This window comes from Oryx dammah, unplaced genomic scaffold, assembly GCF_014754425.2.
Source record: "Oryx dammah isolate SB20612 unplaced genomic scaffold, SCBI_Odam_1.1 HiC_scaffold_10, whole genome shotgun sequence".
Lineage (NCBI taxonomy): Eukaryota > Metazoa > Chordata > Mammalia > Artiodactyla > Bovidae > Oryx > Oryx dammah.
The window spans coordinates 72,926,925-72,952,438 of NW_024070194.1; the positions used below are offsets into that span (position 1 = coordinate 72,926,925).

General features: G+C 39.4%; 1 protein-coding gene across 2 annotated transcripts in view; it reads right to left on the minus strand.

The window, feature by feature from the left end:
* Positions 1–2,489: 2,489 nt before the first annotated feature.
* MACROD2 (mono-ADP ribosylhydrolase 2) overlaps positions 2,490–25,514 on the minus strand; it is a 2,300,803-nt gene continuing 2,277,778 nt past the window's right edge. For both annotated transcript variants that reach the window (XM_040248281.1, XM_040248280.1), the window contains 3 exons: positions 23,849–23,926; positions 20,977–21,043; positions 2,490–6,174 (listed from right to left, as the gene is read on the minus strand). In XM_040248281.1, the coding sequence (XP_040104215.1) occupies positions 20,982–21,043; positions 23,849–23,926 (140 nt within the window). In that variant the 3' untranslated portion in view covers positions 2,490–6,174; positions 20,977–20,981. The remainder of the gene's footprint in view (positions 6,175–20,976; positions 21,044–23,848; positions 23,927–25,514) is intronic.

Consider the following 25,514-nt stretch of genomic DNA (forward strand, 5'->3'; position numbering starts at 1 on the left):
GGTAGTTGGGGAAGGCACCTCTAGGAAGTGACATTACAGCTGAGATCTCAAGGATGAGTATGAATTTAGCCAGTTCTGGGAATGGACAGAAGGTCATTGTATTGCCAGTTTTGGGAGCCAGTTTGACAGATGAGACTGGAAAGGCAGATCATGCCACTTCTTGGACTTTTTATTTAAATGCTTTAAATGGCAGACATATCAGTTAGAACAGGCTAGGTTAGGCTTGGGTGATATGGTGCCCAGATCTCAAAACACAGATTTCCTTCTTACTCCTGTCATCTTCTCAGTGTAACTTGGCTGAAACTCAACTTCACACCTTCTTCACTCCAGTTCTAGGCTGACAGAGCAGCCTGTCTTAGAAGTTGCTGGTCATTATGGTAGAGGGAAAAAACGAGCAAGAGTCTTCAAGCTTCTGCCTGAAGTGACATATGCTACTTCTGCCCACACATCATTGGCTGAAGCAAGTTATATGAAGTCCAGTTTCAGTGGGGCAAGGAAGAGTTCTCCTCCCCAGTGAAAGGAAGTGCCTGTTAGTATAATTCTCTGTCCCCTTCTAAATGTATATCCTTCTGTGCACGTTACCCAAGAAATAGGGCCACACCTCTTTCTGATTTAGTCACAGATCCACTCTCATTCTTACCAGAGAAATAACAGCTTAAAAAGATTTATACCAAGTGTCAGTATTTTGTGTGCAAATGGCAAACTGCCCATTTCTCTAAATTTTATAAAATAGTTTTCTCTCATCCTCATGGGTCCTTAGGGGCAAAATTTAAGTCAACTTCAGTAGAAAGGATTTCATATTTCCACCCAAAGTTTAGTTGTTCCCTCACTAAGTTGTGTCCAACTCTTTGTGACCCTATGAATGAAGCATGCAGGGCTACCCTATCCTTCACTATCTCCCAGAGTTTACTAAAATTCTTATCCATTGACTTGGTGATGCTATCTAAGCATCTCATCCTTTGCCACCCTCTTCTTTTGCCTTCAATCTTTCTTTCCCAGCATCAGTCTTTTCCAGTGAGTCATCTCTTCACATCAGGAGGCCGAAGTATTAGAGCTTCTGCTTCAGCATCAGTCCTTGCAATGAATATTCAGGGTTGACTTTCTTTAGGATTGATTGGTTTGATCTTCCAGTCATAAGAAGTTGATGATCTGAGCCACAGTCAGCTCCAGGTCTTGTTTTTGCTGACTGTGTAGAGCTTCTCCATCTTCAACTGCAAAGAATATAATCAATCTGATTTTAATAGAAAAGATTTCATATTTCCCACTCAAAGGTAAGGACTGTTTATTCATTTGGTGGAGAGTCTTGAGTTGGAGAAAGGGATATTTGTCTACAGTTTCAAATAGAATATAATGCAAATAATTTACCAAGTGCTTTTCCCAATGGCAAAGAGGAATATCTTGACATTTTAATTCATGTTTAAATTTGGAAGCGAGTTCAGGGAACGCATTAGTATTTCTGTCTTTCAAACCAAGGAATGGCGGTATTTGTTTCTCAAAGCCCCACACTGGGCCAGAATTCTGGCAAGAACAGTATAAATTAGTATCATTACCCTTTTAGTCCCGAGAACCACCAGCAAAGTTAAGTTGATGTTCAATGACATCTTTTAAAGACAAAGGGGCAGAAGTGAGGGAGAAACATAAGTGATGGGCAAAGAGACGAAAAATTCAATGTAGATTAAAACAAACAAACTCTATTTGGCCATGCTAGAATCATGTCAAATCATCTGTCTGCCACTTTGAAGTATTTGTGTTGGGGTTGCCCATTGTGAGAGAAGACTGTCCTGGCTACAATTTTCTTCTCATCAGACTTATTACTGAAAAAGTGTCCCTTTGGTACAGCAGATTAAAAAACCTGATTCTGCCTTAACTATTAAGCTTCTGGCTTTGTTGGATTAAAGGACTGACCTTCTTTATTGCCTTCTAGAACAATACACTTGATAGCTCTTCCTCTGTAAGAGATAGAATTAAACTTGATGGAATACAGATTTCCATTTTCAAAAGAACTTTAAGTTTTTCCCACAGCGGTTTTTGTGGCTCCGTTGCCAGTCTCTTAACAATTTTGTAATTCAATCATAATTCTGTCAACAGTACGCTGAGGAGGATAGTGGCTACAGTTGTCACATAGCCAGCCTCAAAAAGAATTTCAGTAATGGATGATAGGTTCTGTAGCATGGACCAATGTTCATGGAACCATTGGCTTCATCTCAACAATGTATATCTTCACCTCAGAGGCTGTTGCTAGGGTAAGTAACTACTTAGCATTCAGAGAAAAATTATATATTAGGTTTTATGTCTGTTCAAACTTCTGTATAGTTTAATTTTGAAAACACGGCCACACCATTGATCAGTCTTAGTAGGGAAAGTTACAGTTGACTTGCAGGGGCAATTTTAAATACACGTATTTGCAACCAGATATCTACTGTTAAATGAACAGTTTTGAGTCATTAACTGCTCACAGCTAAGGAACAAATTTCACAAAACATGGATAATTCCACCTTATCCTCTCAAACAAATTTTATTCATATTCTGTTCTAACAAATATAGCATGAAGGCAACAGTTGTTTAAGTTTCTTAGTGTATGGCACGAATGAAAAGAAACAAACATACTCAGAAGCAGTCCAGTGCTGAAATGCTGGTTTAACAAAAGAGGCACGTATTATTCTATTTAGCAGTTTATACCAGATCTCAGAAGACATTTTTTTTCCTTGCAAGCAACAGACTACATTTATTTGCATTAAGTAAAAACATATCTTGATCAAGAAAATTACTTTTTTTCTGATTTTCCTTTATATCACAAATGTCAGGGTAAGGCAAATCCTTAATGAATCGTATGATAAAAACCCTATTCCCCAAGAAAATATATTGAACATATTCTGCTAACTTTGTTATTTTTCAAAGCAAAGCTGACATGCACCACATACAGAGAAATGTCATTTCAAATCGAGTGCATCAAGCAGAACTGTATTAATTCACAAAGAGGCTTTTCAGTGTTTCATAGAAAGATGTACAATTAGCTGCAATGACTAATAGGTGACCCAGTATCACGGGCTGTGTTTCAGATGCTTCCTTTGTAAGCTTTTGTGAAGGAAGGCTTGTCCATCATTTGAGTAGTTACCAGCTAGAGGACAGACCCTTTGTCTCTCCTACAATGAGTACCTTTTTAAATAGAACTATTACGTGGAAAGCCCACCTCCATCCTCTGTATGCAAACAGGACTTAAATAAGGGGCTATTTGCCTCCCACTCTCCTTCCTATAAACCCTTGAGTCACCTAGCCTGGCTAGAATGGGGTTGGAAACTGATTTCCAGAATTCATGTTCGGAGAATGAATCAGTCTGGCAAATTTTCCATTGCACAGTTTGTGCAATGACAGCACCAGTGAGATAAAGGTTTCCTGTGTTGTGGGTATCTTCCATGTGGCCAAAAGCTGGATTTTTAATGTTTTACTATTGAAATGAAAATCGCTTCATTGTTTGTTTTAAAGCATAGAATCTTCTAGCCAAACAGCAACCCAAAAGCAGAATGAGGGAAAAAATGAAAACACAATCTAATCATAAAGTGAAACGTAAACCAATTCGGGAGCAGGGTTGATGGTCTTTACTCCTGACTCTGTTTCCTGGATGCAGAGCCCACTTTCTTTTTCTATAATTTTCAGGCAGAGAACTCCTTCCTCTCATTGATACCCACCCACATTGAAAACTGGATGAATGGCTGTCATTGACATCAAAAGGAATACCAGGACAGACATAATTCTGACCCCTACTGTTGCTGCCAGAGACATTAGATGTTTGTCCATTAAAAAAAAGATCCCCATCCTTCTTGCCTCCTCACATGGCTTTCCACTGTGACTCATGACTGAGCATGAGTAGCATGCACGCTTGGGAGTCACAGGAAAATGTCCTAGTAGATTGCGCTTGTCAAGTACTGGGTTGGCCAAGAGTGCATTCAGGTTTTCCTGTTACATCATATGGAAAACCCGAATGAACATGGCTGGGCAGCCCAACCCTTCACAAGAACGATGGCAACTGTCAACTAAGTCATACAGATGAAATATAGAAGCTGTCTGTATTCCCGTGGCATCATTTCTTGGATTAGTTAAAATGAGGCTTTTTCTTGGTTTTCTAGAAAGCAGTGTCTAATGGCAGTAGAGGACATATAAGTTTCTGTATCACACTGTGGAATAATGGCAGAAGGGGGAACAGCCGTGTTCCAAAATCATGACGTCACTTAAATATCACTGCTAGGTTGATGAGCCGCTCTTAACACAACAACAACAACAACAGAGGGTGTTAAAACATATTCCATAGGTAGAAATACAACTTATTATTCCAATAGACCAAAGAAGCCATCAAATAAGGCAACAAATTCAGAAAAGCTAAAACAAAATTCATAGGAAGACAAGAAAGTGAAATTTTCTTTAGAGGAAGGAGCAAAACTGAAGAACTCCATGGAATATGTAGAAAGCAAAACCACTGACTGTTGTAGAAATGCTCCATGTGATCCATTCCTTTTCTCCCTCTACTAAGAAAAAAATATGCAGTTAACTTACAATTCTGAAGCCCTCATAAGGAAGATGGGTTTAAGAATATGGAGAGAGGGGGACAAATGGAGAAAGCAGCATCAACATATATGCACTATTGCGTGTAAAATTGACAGCTGAAGGGAAGTACCTCACAGCGAGCTCAGTCTGGCCCTCTGTGATGACCCAGATGTTGGGATGGGGACGGGAGAGGGAGGCACCAGAGGGAGCGGGTATATGTGTACTTACCGCTGATTCGCGCTATTGTACGGCAGAAACCAACACAACAGTGTAAAAAATTAAAAAGCAGAAACCAGGAAAAAAAAAAAGATATGCAAGAAATAATGGAAGTTTCCACAGGGACGAGTAGACTGGTCTTAGAGCCAGGGAGGCAGGCTTCTTGCCTTCTGAGGGTTCTATCCTTGTTGGCTCTGGGATGATATTTGTGACAACTTCTGACGTCTTCCCGTGCCCTTAATCCCTTGTGCCCACTGTGCCAGGGACATCTTGGCTTATTAGTCCCTCTGCTTCCCTTCAATGTGTGCTGGGAGAGGGGACAGCCATCAGATTAGTCTTGGACTTGGCGTGAACAAAGCACATCATTTAAATGCAAACCAGGAAGCCAGAACTGCAAGCAAGGCCTCTGATTGCCTCCAAATTCAAACGAGAATCTGCTCTGTGGGTCATTAGTCCTTGGGTAAAAACAAGGTGTTCTTTTATGAAAAGCAGACGTATAAAGATTTCAAGGAGAACTTTTTGGATTCTAATTGCAGCAGTCTCCCTCTCAATTAAAAGGCCCAGGAAAGTGCCCTTAGAATTGCGTCACAAGAAATCACTTCACCCTGAGGGAAAAACACAGTAAAGACTTCCTGAACCAGGTGAGCTCTGCTGAAAGTCAGTGTCAGACAAGAACGCACCCGCCGACTTGCTGCCAAGGAAGAGACCAGGGGCCGGCCGCCTTCCTGGTTACGCCTCTGTGGTCTGCTCCGGATTAAACCCTGCCTTCATATTCCTCCTTAGAGCCTCATGGAACAGTGTTGGACGTTGGGAACCCCTGAAAAAAAGGCCATTTGCAACCGATCCTCCTGACCTTTTTCCAAGTGATTTCTGAAGGTTTTGCCCATTTTCTATCCTGCCTCCTTCCTCTATGGATTCTACTGATATAGGGTTTGATGTTTCCTCAAATGCAGCTTATCAGTCACCTTCCTTCTGTCTCTCTCTCTTTTTTTGGAAGAAACCACTGTACCAGCCAGCTTTGTGAAATAACCGAGTAAGCAGACAGGGGCCAGAACACACTGTGCGTTACACGTGCCACTGAGACCCTGGGGCGGAGTCGGGAGAAGAAAAGACAGAAACGACAGGGATAGCGCCTGAAAGTTGCATTCACGTGGGGCCCCCACCAAATGAAACAAAACTTTTTTTTTTCTTTTTCTTTTTTTTTTCTTTCTGCGGGTAAACAGAACAAAACGCAGCTGGAGAAATGAGAGCAAAGGATTCCCCGTCCTTCGGTGGGACTCGCCTCCCCCCACCCCCACCCGCCTGCACAGTGCACGTGCGCGCCGGCGTCTTCTTGCACCTCCCCAGGGCCAGGAGGCCTGCACACTGAGGACTGTCATTTGCTGCCATCTCGTCGTCCCTTTGCTTCATCGTGTGCCCCTGCCGAAGACAAGGAGAAGCCATTTGTTAAAGATGTCATCATAGGTTGAGCAAGCAGTATCTTTTAAATACAGCCATTTAAATGTTTCTCACCCTTCAAACGTGCCTACAAAGATGTTTAATTATCAGAGAGCTTGGGATAGCTGAGCTGTCATTGGTAGCATGGAGTATCTTTAAAGACCATATAAATCATTGTTAATAGATGTACACAACATGGACAACTTGCTGATGGGGGAGATTAACTCAAGTCTTCAAAGTATTATTTGAGAAACTGAATCTTGAAGCCATGGGTCCTCTCTTCTTGGCCCTATCATGTATTCTAGTTTCCAGGGCTCAACACAGAAACAGCAAAAATGTACATGATGCTGGTTTGCAAAAGACAGATGGTCATCCCACTGCTTTGAGATCATACTTATTAAGTGGGCTTCTGCTGTGTTCTCCACTTGTGAAAGAACTCTAAGATATCCTGCCTTAGAAGAACCTATAGGGAAATGCATACCCATAGATCACAAGTATACTGCAAAGTCTTCTGAAAAATAAATTTAACCTACACCACTATCAAGACATAAAACATTCCCATTGCCCCAGAAAGTTCTCACTTCAATTATGAACCCTACTCTTTTTAAAATTTATTTATTTTAATTGGAGACTAATTACAATATTGTGGTGGTTTTTGCCATACACTGAAATGAATCAGCCACGGGTGTACATGTGTCCCCCATCGAGAACCCCCCTCCCACCTCCCTCCCCATCCCTCCCTCAGGGTCGTCCCAGTGCATCAGCTTTGAGCACCCTGTTTCAGGTATCGAACTTGGACTGGTCATCTCTTTCACATATGGTAATATACATGTTTCAATGCTATTCTCTCAAACCATCCCACACTTGACTTCTCCCACAGAGTCCAAAAGTCTGTCCTTTATTTCTGTTTCTTTTGCTGTCTTGCATATAGGGTTGTCGTTACTGTCCTTCTAAATTCCATATATATGCACTAATATACTGTATTGGTGTTTTTCTTTCTGACTTACTTCCCTCTGTATAATAGGCTCCTGTTTCATCCATCTCATTAGAACTGACTCAAATGTGATGAACCCTACTCTTGCTGGAAGGAACAATTGATCTGATTTCTGTTACCTTAAAGTACATCTTGGCAAGGATGAATTGGAGATGATCTCTGAGCTAACTTTCTGTTCTAGTGTCCTATGAATCTTTAAAAAAAAATACTCTTTGAGGTGTGTATGTGTATGGAAAAGCAGTATAGTGCTCATTGTAGATAATATTTAAAATATCCAAAAGTAGACAAAGAATCCTGCATGGTCCTTCTATTGATACTAACTTCTGTAATTAATGTTACACAGTATTTCCTTGTATTATTTTTCTATCTCTTTCTACCTATATATAAAACTATTAATTTTAATAATGAAAATAGCAAACATGAAGGAAATTAGACAACAGTAAGTATATCAAAATTCTCCAAGCCAGGCTTCAGCAATACGTGAACCGTGAACTTCCTGATGTTCAAGCTGGTTTTAGAAAAGGCAGAGGAACCAGAGATCAAATTGCCAACATCTGCTGGATCATGGAAAAAGCAAGAGAGTTCCAGGAAAACATCTATTTGTTGACTACGCCAAAGCCTTTGACTGTGTGGATCACAATAAACTGTGGAAAATTCTGAAAGAGATAGGAATACCAGACCACCTGACCTGCCTCTTGAGAAATCTGTATGCAAGTCAGGAAGCAACAGTTAGAACTGGACATGGAACAACAGACTGGTTCCAAATAGGAAAAGGAGTACGTCAAGGCTGTATATTGTCACCCTGCTTATTTAACTTCTATGCAGAATACATCATGAGAAATGCTGGACTGGAAGAAACACAAGCTGGAATCAAGATTGCTGGGAGAAATATCAATAACCTCAGACATGCAGATGACACTACTCTTATGGCAGAAAGTGAAGAGGAACTAAAAAGCCTCTTGATGAAAGTAAAAGAAGAGAGTGAAAAAGTTGGCTTAAAGCTCAACATTCAGAAAATGAAGATCATGGCATCCAGTCCCTTCACTTCATGGGAAATAGATGGGGAAACAGTGGAAACAGTGTCAGACTTTATTTTTGGGGGCTCCAAAATCACTGCAGATGGTGATTGCAGCCATGAAATTAAAAGACGCTTACTCCTTGGAAGAAAAGTTATGACCAACCTAGATAGTATATTCAAAAGCAGAGACATTACTTTGCCGACTAAGGTCTGTCTAGTCAAGGCTATGGTTTTTCCAGTAGTCATGTATGGATGTGAGAGTTGGACTGTGAAGAAGGCTGAGCGCTGAAGAATTGATGCTTTTGAACTGTGGTGTTGGAGAAGACTCTTGCGAGTCCCTTGGACTGCAAGGAGATCCAACCAGTCCATTCTGAAGGAGATCAGCCCTGGGATTTCTTTGGAAGGAATGATGCTAAAGCTGAAACTCCAGTACTTTGGCCACCTCATGCGAAGAATTGACTCATTGGAAAAGACTTTGATGCTGGGAGGGATTGGGGGCAAGAGGAGAAGGGGACGACAGAGGATGAGATGGCTGGATGACATCACTGACTCAATGGATGTGAGTCTGAGTGAACTCCGGGAGTTGGTGATGGACAGGGAGGCCTGGCGTGTGGCGATTCATGGGGTCGCAAAGAGTCAGACACGACTGAGTGACTGAACTGAACTGAACTGAAGTATATCTAGAATATATTCACCATCCAGATTTAGTGTTAATATTTTTTAAATTTACTTGCAATCTTTATTAAAAAAATAAAACAGTATGGATAAATTAAAATATTTACAGATAGTTTTAATTTATCTGTATATTATCTCTTGCTTCCCAGAGATTACTGAGTCCTGATATTAGTGTGAATCTACAACATGCATGTTTTTATACCTTTCAGTTCAGTTCAGTCGCTCAGTCGTGTCCGAATCTTTGCGACCCCATGAATCGCCGCACACCAGGCCTCCCTGTCCGTCACCAAATCCCGGAGTTCACTCAGACTCACGTCCATTGAGTCAGTGATGCCATCCAGCCATCTCATCCTCTGTCGTCCCCTTCTCCTCCTGCCCCCAATCCCTCCCAGCATCAGAGTCTTCTCCAGTGAGTCAACTCTTCACATGAGGTGCCAAAGTACTGGAGTTTCAGCTTTAGCATCATTCCTTCCAAAGAAATCCCAGGGCTGATCTCCTTTAGGATGGACTGGTTGGATCTCCTTGCAGTCCAAGGGACCTTCAAGAGTCCTCTCCAACACCACAGTACAAAAGCATCAATTCTTCAGTGCTCAGCCTTCTTCACAGTCCACCTCTCACATCCATACATGACCACTGGAAAAACCATAGCCTTGACTAGACGGACCTTTGTTGGCAAAGTAATGTCTCTTCTTTTCAATATGCTATCTAGGTTGGTCATAACTTTTCTTCCAAGGAGTAAGTGTCTTTTAATTTAATGGCTGCAGTCACTATCTGCAGTGATTTTGGAGCCCCCAAAAATAAAGTCTGACACTGTTTCCACTGTTTCCCCATCTATTTCCCATGAAGTGATGGGACTGGATGCCATGATCTTCGTTTTCTGAATGTTGAGCTTGAAGCCAACTTTTTCACTCTCCTCTTTCACTTTCATCAAGAGGCTTTTGAGTTCCTCTTCACTTTCTGCCATAAGAGTAGTGTCATCTGCATGTCTGAGGTTATTGATATTTCTCCCGACAATCTTGATTCCAGCTTGTGTTTCTTCCAGTCCAGCGTTTCTCATGATGTATTCTGCATAGAAGTTAAATAAGCAGGGTGACAACATACAGCCTTGACGTACTCCTTTTCCTATTTGGAACCAGTCTGTTGTTCCATGTCCAGTTCTAACTGTTGCTTCCTGACTTGCATACAGATTTCTCAAGAGGCAGGTCAGGTGGTCTGGTATGGGACCATACTTTTACACACATATATATTTACAAATAGACACAATAGGAAGTGGGTAGTGTTATATGGTATATTATAAAATTGACATAAATAATTATTCTTTTAACCAATCATTAATATTGTTACAAATTTGTAATCTGTATATATTATGGTTTTCATTTGTGTTTACCATTCTCCTTGGCTTGCAATTGTTTCCTACACCATACTGTTTTCTCTGGGCTCAATTTTCTTTTTACTGTTGTGCCACCTTTGGTAGCTTTTAGAGAAAAGGTATGTGAGTAGCAAATCTTTCTTTTTTCCTGAAAATGACAAATGTCATTTTCTTAAATGATACTGAAACTAGTGAAGAACTCTATGTTGACCATTATTTTCATCCATGTTTTGAAGACTTAGAATTATTCCATTATCTTCTGACCAAATTCTTGATCTTGGGAAATTGCTGTCCTTGCAATACCGATTTATTTGTGGTTAACTCTTTCTCTTTGTTTAAATTTTTCCTCTCTGTTGGTGTTCTGCAGTGCATAAGTGTGAATTTATTTTGTTTTGTTTGTGCCGGATCTGAGTTGAGGCATGCAAGACCTTCCATTTTTGCTGTGGTGTGTGGTATCTTTTAATTGTGGCATGTGGGGTCTTTAGCTGCAGCATGCGAACTCATGGTTGCGCCATGTGGGAGGCCTATGGGATCTAGTTCCCTGACCAGGGATGGAACCTGGGCCCCCCTGCATTGGGAGTGCAGAGTCTTAGCCACTGGACCACCAGGAAAGTCCTGTGAATTTATTTTAAATATGCCCTTCTTGTAACTTATGATTCTTCTTTTAACTCAAATTTTTTGACTTTCATCAATTCTGATAAATCCTCAGCAGTATCTTTCAAATACTATCAACATCTCCTTTTAGAGCTCTTGTGAACACAAAATGTCTTAGTTATTCTGTTTCTATGCCTTATGTCTCCTCATGTGTCATTTATATTGCTATACATTTACTAGCTTTTTCCAAATTGTTAATTTTTCATAGTTTGCTGCTTTCTTACAGTTTTATGTCTACTTTTTATCTTTTGTCATTTAAATGTATTTATTTTATGAAATCTTCAACATTACCTTAAAGTTCTTGTAGTGCTAATCATCCTGCAATTTTACCTATCAACTCTCATTCATATTAGATCATTTCTTTGTGTGTTTTATAAACACATCTTTGGAAATTTATTTCTTCAGGAGGAATTCTAAAGGATAGTTTTACATTACATTTCTATTTGCTAACTCTCCCAGGGGGGCCACACTGGTCTATAATCAAGACCAGTATAATTACACTGGTCTAAATTAATTTCTTGGTTTGTATATTACTGTATGACTTTAGATGGCATAAATTTGTGCTTCAAACACATGCTGTGTATGTGTTTTCTGGTTACCATTGGAGCCTTTTCTTTCCCCATGAAGCACCCTACGCCAGCTCAAGTCTCCTTGTTAATATCTTGAGCTGGGAATCCTAGATTTATTTATGTAGAGGTGTCAATGTTAGCTCCTGACCTTGAGTGGCCCAAGGTCCAGGTGGGCATTAAAACCCAAATTTCTTGCCTTACAGTCTATATCTGCACCAACAACCAAACTGTAGTTCTGGGGGCAGCTGCATCTTCAGCTCACCAGATTATTGCTTTGGCCTCAAATTCCTCTTCATTTTTGATGGCTTTCATGTTAACTTTGTATTTAAAAAATATTTTTGTTACAGCTTATCTCTCATTTCTAAGGATTTGTATTGAGAGGGTTTTTTTTTTTTAAATTTTTTCCACCTTTTCAGTCACCTATTGCTATAAAACTAGCCAAGCCAAAACATAGTGGCCCCCAAACTCACAATTTATTATTTCTAATGATTCTATAAATTGGCTCAGACTCAGTGGGCAGTTCATCTACTCTAGGTGGCATCCTCTGGGGTCTGAACATCCAAAATGCCCTCTCACTTTCTAAAATCTCTCTCCACATGGCCATCCCCATTCTATACCACAGCTTGAGCTTTGTAGAGGGTGGCTGGATTCTAAGAGCAAGCATTCTGAAAGCATAAAGTTACCAGGTCTCTTAAAGCCCACCCTGAAAGCCACACTTGGCCTGCCATGTTTCTCCAGAAACAGAAGCTCAGATTCCATAAGCATCTTTTGCTGTGGTGGTGGTTTAGTTGCTAAGTCATGTCCATCTTTCTTGTGATATCATGGACTACAGCCTGCCAGTCTCCTCTGTCCATGGGATTCCCCAGCCAGGACTACTGGAGTGGGTTGCCACTTCCTTCTCCAGGGGATCTTCCCTACCCAGGGAAGATGAACCCAGGTCTCCTGCGTGGGCAGGTGGAGTTTTTACCACTGAGCCACCTGGTAAGCCTGTAACCATATTTACATGCCCTCAAATACTTGTTGAAAAATTATTTTTACATTTGCACAACACTCTATTGATTCATGGAACTGTTCTTCTGTTGTCATTTATGATATCCTTGATTTTTAAACAAATTATACAACACTAAATTTTCTTGTATTATGTCTTTGAACTCTAATTTTAATCCCATTTCACTGTATTTCATTAATTTTCTTGGAGGTATGATGCACAGAACTAAAGGTTCTTCCTGTTAAGCTACCAATAACCTCTACAAACCCAGCTATGTAAATGATGATGAAGTTCCTTAGGTCATACTGTTTGCTGTGACAACTGTGTTCAGAAATGCACTATTTTTTTTAGGGAACAGTACTGTGTCAAAGAATTTTGTTCTGGAGGTATCTGAACTTTCATTGATCAACTGAATGATCCTGTGCGAGTCATTTCCTCCTGGAGTTGAAGGACTGCTCTGAAGAGGTAAGGGAGGAGTCAGGATACATACATTTGCAACAAAGTTAAACTAATTTTGAACTTTAAGTTTTGACAACTTATTCACTTGGGTAAAGATATGTTCAATTCAGTTCAGTCACTCAGTCGTGTCCAACTCTTTGCTAAAGGTATGTAGGTAGATTCATGTTTATGGCCAAGGGAAATATTTTGATATTAACCAAAGAAAACATACTTATTTTGCTATTTCATCTAGATATTGATCATACAGAAAAGGAATAGTGTCTGTAAGAAAAAAAAAATCTAGACAAGAAGTCTATAGTGTGCTGGCAGTGAAAGGGAAAAAGGTAAGGCAGTACTTAGGAACTTGCATTTAAATTGTTCAGGTTTAGTCTCACTTCATTACTTTTTAATGGAAACTTCTCTACCATATCATTTCTGCAGCTTAGGATAATTTTAACTACATGAATAAGGTTTAAAAAAGGAGAAATGTTTGTAAGACCATGTTGTATGAGTTTACTTTTTTTTTTTTTTTATCAGTCCTATGCTGTATAGGTATTGCACAAATACTATTATAATTTAGTTTTAAATAAAGTTTAAAATCATGGTGGGAAGACAGCTGCCTGCTTTCACATATTCTCAAACTTTAGTCTGCCACCATGCTGGAGCTTGAGTCTGGTGCAACTTGGACTTCTGGGAGAGTACAGAAGCCTGTGGAGAAGATGCTGGGAGGTGTGAATAAAAAATTTTGCCTGCCATATTCCACCACCCTGACACTGAGTCCTGAGGGGACTTATGATGGGAAAGAACAGGGTAGTTCTTTCTGAACAGAAATAGATAAGGTGCATATCAAAGGAATAATTTCAATGAGGCCAGATTCTCGCATCTTCCCATATGTAGAAAAGTGCTAAATTCATTACCTTGAGATGTCTGGTTTTCCTTAATTAATGGCAATCTTTTGATGTTTCAACTACCTGGTTTTTGTTACAAAACTATGTATCCTGGCTCTTCCCTTGCCTCTTCAAAGCAACACCTCAGAGCTATCTGAGAGGTTGCCTCTTGGACTTGAAGTCCTCAGAGAGTTCACTGAATAAAACATAATTTTCAACTTTAAGGTTGTGCATTTTTTTGCTCCCAGTTGACAGTTTTGGGAACCAAATGAATAAGCCCAGAGCAGAGTTCCTCACCTGAACTTTACCAGGGATCTCTTGGGCCAGAATACCTCCTTGGAGAGTCCAGATGACTTTTGGTGGGTCACTGCTGGTTTTCAGATCTCCTATTATTGGTTAATGATGCTAAATTTTATGCAGTGGTGTTAAGCTCTTTTTTGGAGGAGTCAGTAGTCCTTGAAACTTTAGTTTCAAGAAGAAGTACCTGGGTTATCCTCAGGGCACTGGCAAGATTTTGTTCAGTTTAGACACTCAGAGGTTTTATTCTCAGTTGAAAGTCTGGGAAGATTTTGCTCAGTTGTAAGAACACTGAGTAGGGTTGGATTGCCTATGTTTTTCCTTGAATTGCCTACTGTAATAGAATCTGTCAGAATAAAACCAAAATCTCATGAGAGTTTTCAGCTCTGAAGAAGGGGACATCTCTTGGCTGGCAATGGCTTTCTCAGGCAACTGAGAATCTTACATGAGTGGTGGAGGCAAAGATGTCATGCCATGTAGCTGTCTCTATAGGAAAATACATTCATTTTAATTAAAGCTTGCTCTGCTGGGGACATGAGCTCCCGTGGTCGTCTTATACCACCAGAGGGAAAACCTGAGACATGTTAAGAGGAGCTGAAACTACTCTGGGGCAAACTCTGGAGGAGTTAAGGTCACAAGCGGTACATTGGCCCATCACCTGATTATCACTAGTAATTCTATTTTGACAAACCAACCTCTGAATGCAGAATAAAGCTTTCAAAACAAAAAGGAATGACAGATTACCAGCCTCCAACTAATACCCCAGACAGGTCTATGTTCCTACAGTATTTACTTAATTGGCAATTAAAAAAAGTCTTGTCCCAATAATAACTAATATGGGGTTCTTTTATTGCGTACACAGTTTAAAAAATAGCCTGCTTGATTAAAAAAAAAAAAATCCTTTCAAAATTCTGACCTTAAAGAAACAAAAGCCCCTCCAGGGATAGTTTGCATTTCTCTTCATCTGTCTTTGAAATGTAATGTTCAACCTGATCATCTGTGTGTGTGTTGAGAACTTGGTCTCTGCCATCCAAAATGTATAGTGTACATATGTCAGCCAATTGAATAGCCTGGGGTTCTGAGCAGTCTTTGTCTGGCCATGCCAACTCTCAGGGGCTTTTTGCCATCTTAACCTTTATTGTGTTAGCCTGCACAATGCAGGCCTTTCTTAAATTATTTTGAGGAGTAACCTTTCTGAATCTTGTTTAGGTGGCATTTTTGCACTCTCTTCTGAGGAAGGCTTTTGCCTTATTGTTTAAGTCAATATTAAAATATATCTCATTAATGGCCAGTTGATGGATCTTTAAATGGGACTTAGGAATTGGTAAACATTTAGAGCTCTCTCATTATAAAAAGCTGTTTTATTGGTACTTATTTAAAAAAAAGAAATTAAAGGGTGAAAAATACATATCGAATGATTGACCTAGGAATACTGTTTAAAACAAATAAGAAAAACCAGCTTGTGACTTTTGGTTAATCATATTGTGGGGTAAACTTGTTTCACTGGAGAATGCTTCCCCTGGTTGGTATTATAAGACAGGGTATATAGATCTCACCCTCAGGAAATAGTGATTAAACATTCTAAAGGAAACCAGTAGGGATACCTGAGCTTTACCATATAAAGTAAAAACTGGGAGCTAATATTCAAGGGCTAATAGTAATAAAATTAGTGATTTTGCTTTGGGTTTAACTTGTGCACTCAGAAAGAGGGCCTTGTTGAATACCTTATGCAAGCTTTTGAAGACATGGTAAGTTAAACTCTAAAGTCCTAGAACTTAGAACATATTCTCTCTGAAAGGCGAATTAAATAAGATATGGTTTGGCAAATCAGTTTTTAAATATCATTTAGGTGACAGACCAGTTCTTTGGAGAATTAAAAGCAACTGTCTTTGCCTTGCTAATTTCTACAAATTAGAAATGTAAGTACAGCCCACTATGACTTGAGACTGAGTCTAATGAGCTTAACCAAGTAGAACCTGAAACCAAGGGGGAAAAAGGCAAAAGTGGCCCTTTTAAACTCAAACTGTCACTGGATGCAAGTTCCTGTGCCTGATGCACAGCGAGGCCGAACAAACCAAAACATCAGAGTTTGGAGCAAAGAGCAGTTTATTGCAGGGCCAAGTAAGGCGAATGGGTGGCTGGTACCACTCTGAACTCCCAGATAGGCTTGGGGGAGAAGGGTTTAATAGGCGAAGTTTGGGCTGAGGGCTACATGGTTTATGACTTTCTTCTGATTGGTTGGTGGTGAGGTAAAGGGTGGTGCCCAAGGAGTCCTGTGCTCAGCCTGAAGTGGGGGCCTTAGTTCCTGCAGCAGAACTCAAACATTTTGTTGTTACGCATACTCCTGGGGGAGGAACCACGGGCCGCTTTATCTCTGCATTCTTGGTTCTTGACTGTTCCTCCTTTGCTTCTTCATTCCCCGGTAAGCAACTGTTTGAATCTGCTCTTTGGAACTCAGGGAAGAGTCAAGAAGGCTGAAGGAAGCTTATTTCCTACAAGAAAGGGACAGGGAAAGGATTTGTACCCAAAGGGCCCTACAAGGTCCTGCTTAGTTTCAAAACTGCTGGAAAGGGTCTCTTGGCCAAAATTCACTTCATAGCCTCCTTAAGGGTAAGGGCTTATCAAGAACAAATACCAATCTTAAAGTCTTTTCCATGACTAGCGAAGCCTTAGTCATCTTAGCACGCAACTTTAATGTATTCCAACTGTTATTTATAAAGTAGTAAGTGTACATTGTGAGAGTTGGACTGTGAAGAAAGCTGAGCGCCAAAGAATTGATGCTTTTGAACTGTGGTGATGGAGAAGACTCTTAAGAGTCCCTTGGACTGCAAGGAGATCCAACCAGTCCATCCTAAAGGAGATCAGTCCTGGGTGTTCTTTGGAAGGATCAATGCTAAAGCTGAAACTCCAGTACTTTGGCCACCTCATGTGAAGAGTTGACTCACTGGAAAAGACTCTGATGCTGGGAGGGATTGGGGACAGGAGGAAAAGGGGATGACAGAGGATGAGATGGCTGGATGGCATCACCTACTTGATGGACGTGAGATGGACGTGAGTCTGAGTGAACTCTGGGAGTTGGTGATGGACAGGGAGGCCTGGCATGCTGCAATTCATGGGGTTGCAAAGAGTCGGACACAACTGAGCGACTGAACTGAAGTGTACATTGTAATATCTGATTCATAACTATGTTTTTAAACTGAAGCTATGAGAGCCCTAGTTTTCTCTGTGTACACATTACACATGAGACGTCTCTACCTCTGGAAAATATTATCAAAATTAAACTTATAAAAGAGTTCTGTTTAATTTGAAGTGCTTATGAACTAAATATTTATAAATATGAAAAAGCAGGCCAGAATTAATTTTAGGTTCAAACAAACTAGAAAGTATTCAGTATTAAATTAACATCTGGCATCAAGCTTAAGATTGCTGGTTTAATTAATAAAGACTTGTCTTTTATTTTACCTAGGTTTAATGCAGGTCAATACATTTATTTCTGTTACAGAGTTTGTCAACAATAAAAATTAACTTGGTATGATGAAATTCTTATAAATACACTATAACGGAGACAAGATAAGCTTTGGGGTAAACTCTTTAGAAATAATTATGCTTTAGGAATGTCTACTTGAAAATATTCTCTCCATATGATTTGGTAAGTTGAAGAATTGTGCTAAATTAAGTTAAACAGTGGAAGCTTATTGAAGAGCTAGGTCATTCCCAAATAAGATACTGAAACATTCTCTTCCCTTTACAGAGAAGCTAAAGATATTTAGAACTATTCATATATATATTTCATGCCACACTGAGATATTTTTATAAGAAAGCACATGTTTTTAGAAATTATTATTGTTATTTGTTTGCCATGCCAAACTACAGAACACTAAGGTTGTTCATAATTACTTACTTCTTCTTAGTATACAGTAGGAAAGTAAGATGTGTGTTGTGAACAAAAGAAGGTACGAAAGATGGAATTGTGTTTTTTTTTAAGGGAAAAGAAAATAATTTTGTTCCAAAGTTGGTTCTTTCTAGATGGGGAAAATATAGGGGACAAAATAATAAGCATACAAAAAGTAGGTGGAAAATAAGCCTGAGAAATGAGTTTTGTGCATGGTCAGGACTGGTTGAATTTAGATTGAATTTAATAAGGTAGATGGATTTTGTTGTTAAAAGTAAGCTGGTGTAAGACTGGAGTTTCATTTTCTCTCTGTTAGGAGAATAAAGTTTTATTGGAGTGTGGCCTTGGTAACAGATTGTGTGAGTTTCTGTGCCTTTAAGTGATCTGTTTTTACTTTTGAAATCTTTTGTCAACTTTAGTTAAGTGTTAACTGTGATCCTATTTGACCAAATGTTTTAAAACTTTTTGTTATTTTTGACAAACTTCCTATCAAGTTTTAATTAACATCTCCAGCTAACTTTAAAAGGCTTCAGAGTACCCCTATGGCATCTCAGAGAAGAATATCAGACTAATTAGGTTTATGGTATGTTAAATTGCTTGAGAAATGTTGTCAACTGATTAGAGATGAACCTTAGGTTATATTTTGTGGATAAATGTCATTAATACAGATATCCTAAAATATATATTAATTCCTAAAAATCTGATATGCCCTGGTATAATATTGATCATAAATTCTAGTTTTTATCTTAAAATCTTATAGGTCACAGCAATATCCAAGTTTCTTGTCAATTGCATTATAATTTGATCTTTAACCAAGCCTTTTTAAGTCTTGCTACTTAAAGCCAATCATAGTTTTACTTTGATGCTTCTATAAAAATGAAGGTCTTCAAGAAAATTCATAGAAGGGATTTTTGACAAATAGATGTTTCTGAACACTTTAGATCATATCACTGAGCTGGGTAAGAAATTATAAAAGTCTAATGGAAAACCTGAAGATTTCACCCAGATCATCAGGAATTAACTGATAAATATAATTTGTGATATTATGACTTTTGGGGAAATATACTCTTAATTTTTGTTTTCTAAAAACAAAACAAAACAAAACATGCTTTTATGCTACAGCCCTCAACAAGCTGACAAAGTGTACTTCTGTAAATAAACATGAAATATCTTTTTCTCTCTACCTAATCCTTCTAGGATTTGGCTTCTCCAGTTACATCTTCTGTGGACTTGATGATTTACTGCAACCAGATTCCAACTATTTATACTAATCATTGTTTTAATTTGTTCTTTTTTGTTTCCAAATTGTTTATGCTTTGTATCTATCTCTGCTATACTATGACTTTATTAATGTTACTAGCTGTATCGCCTATTGTCTAATTTATAAGATTGCCTCTTGTATTACCCTGTGTATAACCAAGTCTCCAACAAAATCAATGATGGCTAAAAGTCTTGAGTTAATCCACCATATACACATAACTCTACATAAAATAATTGTAATAGTGCAAATCTAGATATGGGAAGAAGCCACAGGGGAAAACATTTCCTGGATCATAATAGACTAGTAATGCAAGCAATCCAGAGAATTTTAATTATCAACAGGACCTAATCCAAAAAAATAACACATTGAGTGACCTATCAACAGAATATGTCTGGTTTAGGAATGAGCCATTCCTAGCACTGTGCCACAAAACTGGTCATGAAATGTCTCCGAAGGCTGGTCAGATTTTGACCAAGGGGAGGCACTGTGAAGGAAAAATGTTGCCTGCCATACACTGTGGCCCACACAGTGAGCCCTCAGGATGGAGACAAACAGGCTGCCTCGTGCCAAGCCCTCAACCATTGTAGCCAGCCCCAGCGGCACACCGAGGGCACAGTGGCCCTAGATAGCCCAGGTGCTTAGCAAAGGACTGATTTTAATGAGCCCAGACTCTTGCATCTTCCCATATATAGAAAAGCACTAAATTCATTAATTTGAGGTATCTGGTTTTTCTTAATTATCAGTAATCTTTTGGTATTGTGGCTACCTGATCTTTGTTGCAAAACTCCTATAAATCCAGATTGCTCCCTTACCTCTTTGGAGCAGCCCTTCAGAGCTACTCTGGGCTTGAAGTCCACAGAAAGTCATCAAGTGAGACATAATTCTCAACTTTTCAGTTGTGTGTTTTTTCTTCAGTCGACAGAGGCAAGGATGTCCACACATCTGTGTGTAGCTCCAGGTAACACACAGTTCATTTATCCCATAGGATTTTTTCACAGTTAAGTATTTTAAGCCAAGAATCAGAATAGCAAACCTGGCTTCTTTCCTTTAATTCTTCTCACCAGCCCTCAAGGTACAAAAAGGGGTAACAGACCACTCAGTATTCTAGATACACTTTAGTCTTGGCTGAGTGATTTAGAATGTTGGTCTAGAAAATCTCCTAAACATCATCTGGTCCCATTTATTTTCCTGTGGTATTTCCTGGGGCTCATTCAACTCAACAAACCTTTGTACAGATGTGAAGGTCCACAGGTAGTGGGGTAAGAGGACAAAACATAAGGCAGGCTTCTTTCAGCCCAAACACACTCAAATGCCTTTTACATTCTCCAGGGCAAAGATTTAGTGTTATGCTTAAAAACAGATATACTAAACAACCCAGCAGGTAGCTTCTGGAAAAGCAATACTTCAGAATCAGCTTGGGGTTGCTGCAATAATTTGTTCACTCCAGGAAGCCAGGGGGTGAGCTAGATGGAACAATTGTTTTCTTGTCAAGGCTCAGAAAACCAGGGTACTGTACAATCTGGAGATGCTGTAGCTTATCTTTTTCTTTTAAAGATGGTGAGCTTCTAGGGCTAATCCTAGCTCCTTATAATATGTTATTTGGCATAAAGATTTTAAAAGCTTAGCCAGAGCCGTGCTGTGGCACTTGATAGAACTGAAGGAAATCCAACATGCCTTTTACAAACAGTTCCTATGGCTGGCCCATTTAATCAATTGGAAATCTCACCACAGAGGCAACTTACCTTAGTTAATCTTCTTGCTGACTCTCTGTTGGGTCATTTACACTGTCAACCTGACAATTCATGTCAACTGTAACCAGAAGGGAAAACAAAAAGGTTAAATGTTTGTTAAACCCAAGTCTCTTAAATATATTACAATGGCCTGTGAATCGCTACATTTCTGACTTCCTATCTTATACCTCTTCTCAATTTGTTTTCATTCATTCATTCAAGATGGGGAGGGCAGAATTGCCTCTTTACTAAACTGTAGGAGCTGTTTTCATTTCATACCAGGTTTGGGGGTTGATATTTTGTGTGTATGTATTCCACTCCAAGGGAAAACAAAGCCAACCAGATCATCCATGCCCAGAGAGGTAAGCGGCTCCCTCTGAAACAGCAATGCTAGTAGGCCTGCTTGGTTTGCCAGGTTCTCAATTTTAAAATTCAAAACCAACCCTGAAAACTTGCCAATGCGTGCAGTGGATGCCATGAAATGGAAAAGCAAAGCGTCTAACCAGATTACACAGCAATGATAAAGCATGCGCATTTACTCTACTGTGTGTATTATTCTATGTAAGTATCTGCATACAAATAGCACACATAATTAATGTCATTGTCCAGAAGGAGCCCAGAACAGGCACTCTGGAAATTTTCAAGGGTCAATAGGTTTAATTAGATTGGTATTGCTAAAGCATCAAAGCCCATATTATATACTGAGAGACTTAATATACAGATGAACAATGGCCAGACCATATTTGGCAGTAGAATTCTGACTTCAAAACTCTGCAGCAAGAAGCTCAGAACTTGGTCAGTGACTGCCAGCTTCCCTGTGTTTTGCTCCATGCTCCCAACACAGGGCCAGCCAGGGAAAACCAAATGTTCTCAAACCAACCAGCCACTTCTGGTTAACCCATCTGGCTTCCCCTTGCCAACAACCTCCTGTCAAGGGTCTTTGAAATCTTCTCTTTTGTTAGATAGAAGTTCCCCACTTCCCTCCTGCCTTTGAGTTGGCCAAACATAGGTGATAAGAGCTGACACCCATGCTCTGGATATGTAAGCTGTTTGTTCTCATTTGGGTAATCTTCATTTGTTTGAACAAAATCAGTCATCCAAATCTCTCTTTCTTGAACACAAAAACCTGAATCAAGTAAAACAGTGGCAGGTGCTGGATTTCATATTCCAAAGAGACTTGAAAGAGGGAATGGCTGGTTGGCAGCCCACCGAAGTCTCTCTCAAGGAGGAAGGCTTTAAAAGCAGGTCTCTTTGATCCTTCTGCAAACACTCCTTGGTTTCCCACCATGTGTGAGCCCACTGTTTACCCCAGGTGTAAACTGGCCAGATAGAGCAAGGGTACTCATAAAAACGAATAATGTGTACACTTTCCATCGTGGCCTACAGAGTTATTGTAAGGTTGACCATCTCAGTGTGGACTGTACAGACTAAAATCTAGGAGAGTGTTCCTTATCTGTTCCTTCCTCCAACCCAAGGGTCCCTAGTTCTGAAATCTATTAATAAGTGTTAATAGGAAAAGCATTTGATGAGCCATGTTAAGAAGTTTTTTTTTTTTTTTTTTTAATAGCTGAGACTGTGCTCAGTAAACTCTATAGTGAGGACTGAACCTTAGTATTTAACACATTTATGTCCCTTTTGTTCAGGGAGAATTGCATGACCTTGGTATTTTTCAGAACATGATTTGTAGAGACCTAGCTAAAAATCATGTTTATAGTGTCACAACCTGGCTGGGAAGGTTTCACTCAGCTGAGTATGACTAACATGGAGTGACTTTTAATGGATGAAATCCGGGGTTTAAAAATCTTATTTTCCTAGATAACGCATGTGCACGGTCAGTCGCTTCAGTCGTGTCTGACTCTTTGCAGCCCTATGGACTGTAGTCTGCCAGGCTTCGCTGTCCATGGGATCCTCCAGATAAGAATGCTGGAGTGGGTTGCCACGCCCTCCTCCAGGGAAGGGTTAAAAAAATAATCAGTTTGCACTGAGTCAAAGATAGGTTCAAAGATGTTTAGTAGAACATGGGGAATATAGCCAATATTTTGTGATTGATAACTATAAATGGAAAATAACCCTTAAAATTGGATAATTTAAAAAATTAAATTAAAAATCAGTTGGTGCAAAAGAGCTTATAATTAAGGGAGTCAACTAAGGTGAGGGCATGCCTATAGCAGGGTGGAATGCATGGTATAGGAAACTGTTTCAAACTACCAAGTAACTTCTAACAGTGGCTGAAATTTTCTCAAGGTCATTATCAACCCAAACTGCAAGGTTTTATATATACATGTTGATAACTGACCAACAATTCTGGCTCTCCTAAGCTCTGTGGGCAAATGGAATTGAATATTTAGAAATCATGTGTGCCTAAATAGCTGTTTTCGGTTTCGAGTGTCATTGTGTGGGGGCAAGGTGATAATATTCCTGAGGCTCACAGTCTTTAGAAGCCTTCAAAATGAGACATGACTAAAGAAAGGTTTTTGGAAATTGATAAAGTACTTTTAAAGACTCACTGTGTTTCTAGCCAAGCCATGTGATGTGAGACAGTGAGGTGGAGTCATGAAATTTTAAGAATGGCCCAGATTCAAGCCAGGCCTCCTATAAATGCTGAGTAGTTCCACAGAGTTCACCAGCTAGACTTCAGTTTAGCCTTGGCGTGACCCACTGTTCCCTTGGTACTGTGAAGTAAGATTAAACTGAGGCACATGCTATTTTCTTTTTTAAAAAAGGGCTGTCAATTTTGCCAATTCCTAGTAGAAAGTGGTTTTTGAACTTTACTCTGTTCAAACTGAACATGTTGATTCATAGAACAGCCCCTTTACTCCTAGATTACACAGAGAAAATGTGCCAGGCTTGTGGTTTCGGTGACTCAAATAGCTCAGAAACCTACCATCAGGACTCATGGAGCGCTCTGTGTCGCCAGAGCCTTCGCTCTTCACAGGAACTCTAGGTGTGTTCCCGCCTTGAGCTGAAGAAGAAGACAGTCCTTGATTAATAAAGAATTAGAATGTCCTGACTGCCAATTGTTCTGTCACCCTCCATTGCACTCTTAAATTTAAAAATACTCCTGGGATTGAATTTCTTTTGCAGAAGAGGTTAAAGGAGGAAATAGTAGGCTGAGTTGCTTGAATACTTCAGTGCTTTCATAGTCTAAATTCTCTTTAATTTGTGAAATAATCACATACATACATGCACAATTTCTCAAATTAGAAAGCAGGTAACATGAAAGCAGGGAAGCTTGGTTTAATCAGAACAACCCACAATTTGAATTTGGGGAAATTTGTGTGTGAGTTTATGTGGCTTTAACTTTGAAGAGAGTAAAAACATAAAATCTATTTTGCCTTAGGCATGCCTGAAAGCTGAAAGATTCATTCTCCTGGCAGTGAGGTTTTTTTGTTTAAACACAAATGAAAGTCTCATTTGTTCCTCTAGAAGACATCCTTGGATGCTGCCATTCTGGACTACCAAGAATCCAGTCTTTAGTTGATTTCTGTTGTAAGTTTTCTCTACTCACACAAAAGACTTGTCCATTCACTGTGGCTGAAGCTATATAACACACTTACATGTAGTTGTAAGGACACTGTTTTTCTTTTGCTTTTCATGATCTGTTATCTGTACATACTGCAAATTGATCACTATAATAAGTCTAGTTAACATCCATTTTTCTTTTTGTGAGAAAATTTACAGATAGTCAAAATGACAATAATCTCTTACTTCTTAGATATCTATTATGTTTTCACAACTTGAAGAACCAGGGCATTTGAAAATACAAATAAAGTATTGAAAAACCCATAACTTCAAAGTTTTTATTATTTCTGTACTTAAAAATAGAATATTAAATTGAGTTTCATTACAGGAATACCTATTGAGTCCAGAGTATGTTCAGAGTATGTTCAATCTGATCTTCCTGTTAGTAAAGAGTCAAGGCTAGGAAAGATCCAGTGTATAATCTCTTCAAAGACAGATACCTTCAACTTGCACTTTTGGTAATGATTTACTGAAGCTGAAAATCAAGAAGTAAGGTCACTAATCTTAGCCTGGGTAGATGGAAGTTAGGAAGGTCAGTACTTAACAGTGAAGAAAGTCATTTTATATTTGAAGACTGAAGTGCAGGGTCATTTAAGTGCAGATACCAAACAAGCTTTGCATCTAATGCTGAGGAAGAAAATTGAGAATCAGACATGTGGGAATTTGGGAGATGTCTTTAATTTCTGGCTTGGGAAGATCCCCTGGAGAAGGGAAGGGCAACCCACTCCAATATTCTTACTGGGAAATCCCATGGATGGAGGAGCCTGGGGGACTACAGTCCATGGGGTTGCAGAGTCAGATACAAGTGAGTGCCTAAGACTTTCACTTTTCAATACAGAATAATGTCATATCATTGATAGCATGAGAGTAGATGAGAAAAGTCAGGAATAGGATAACATAAGAAAAAATGACTCCTGGACAGCCAAGTCCTACAAGGACAACATTAAAGTGACGTGTCCATGAGTTTTTTCACTAGTTCCTGAGGATGAGGTTGGGAAAGTGAAAACAAAACTTGAAACTTCCAACTG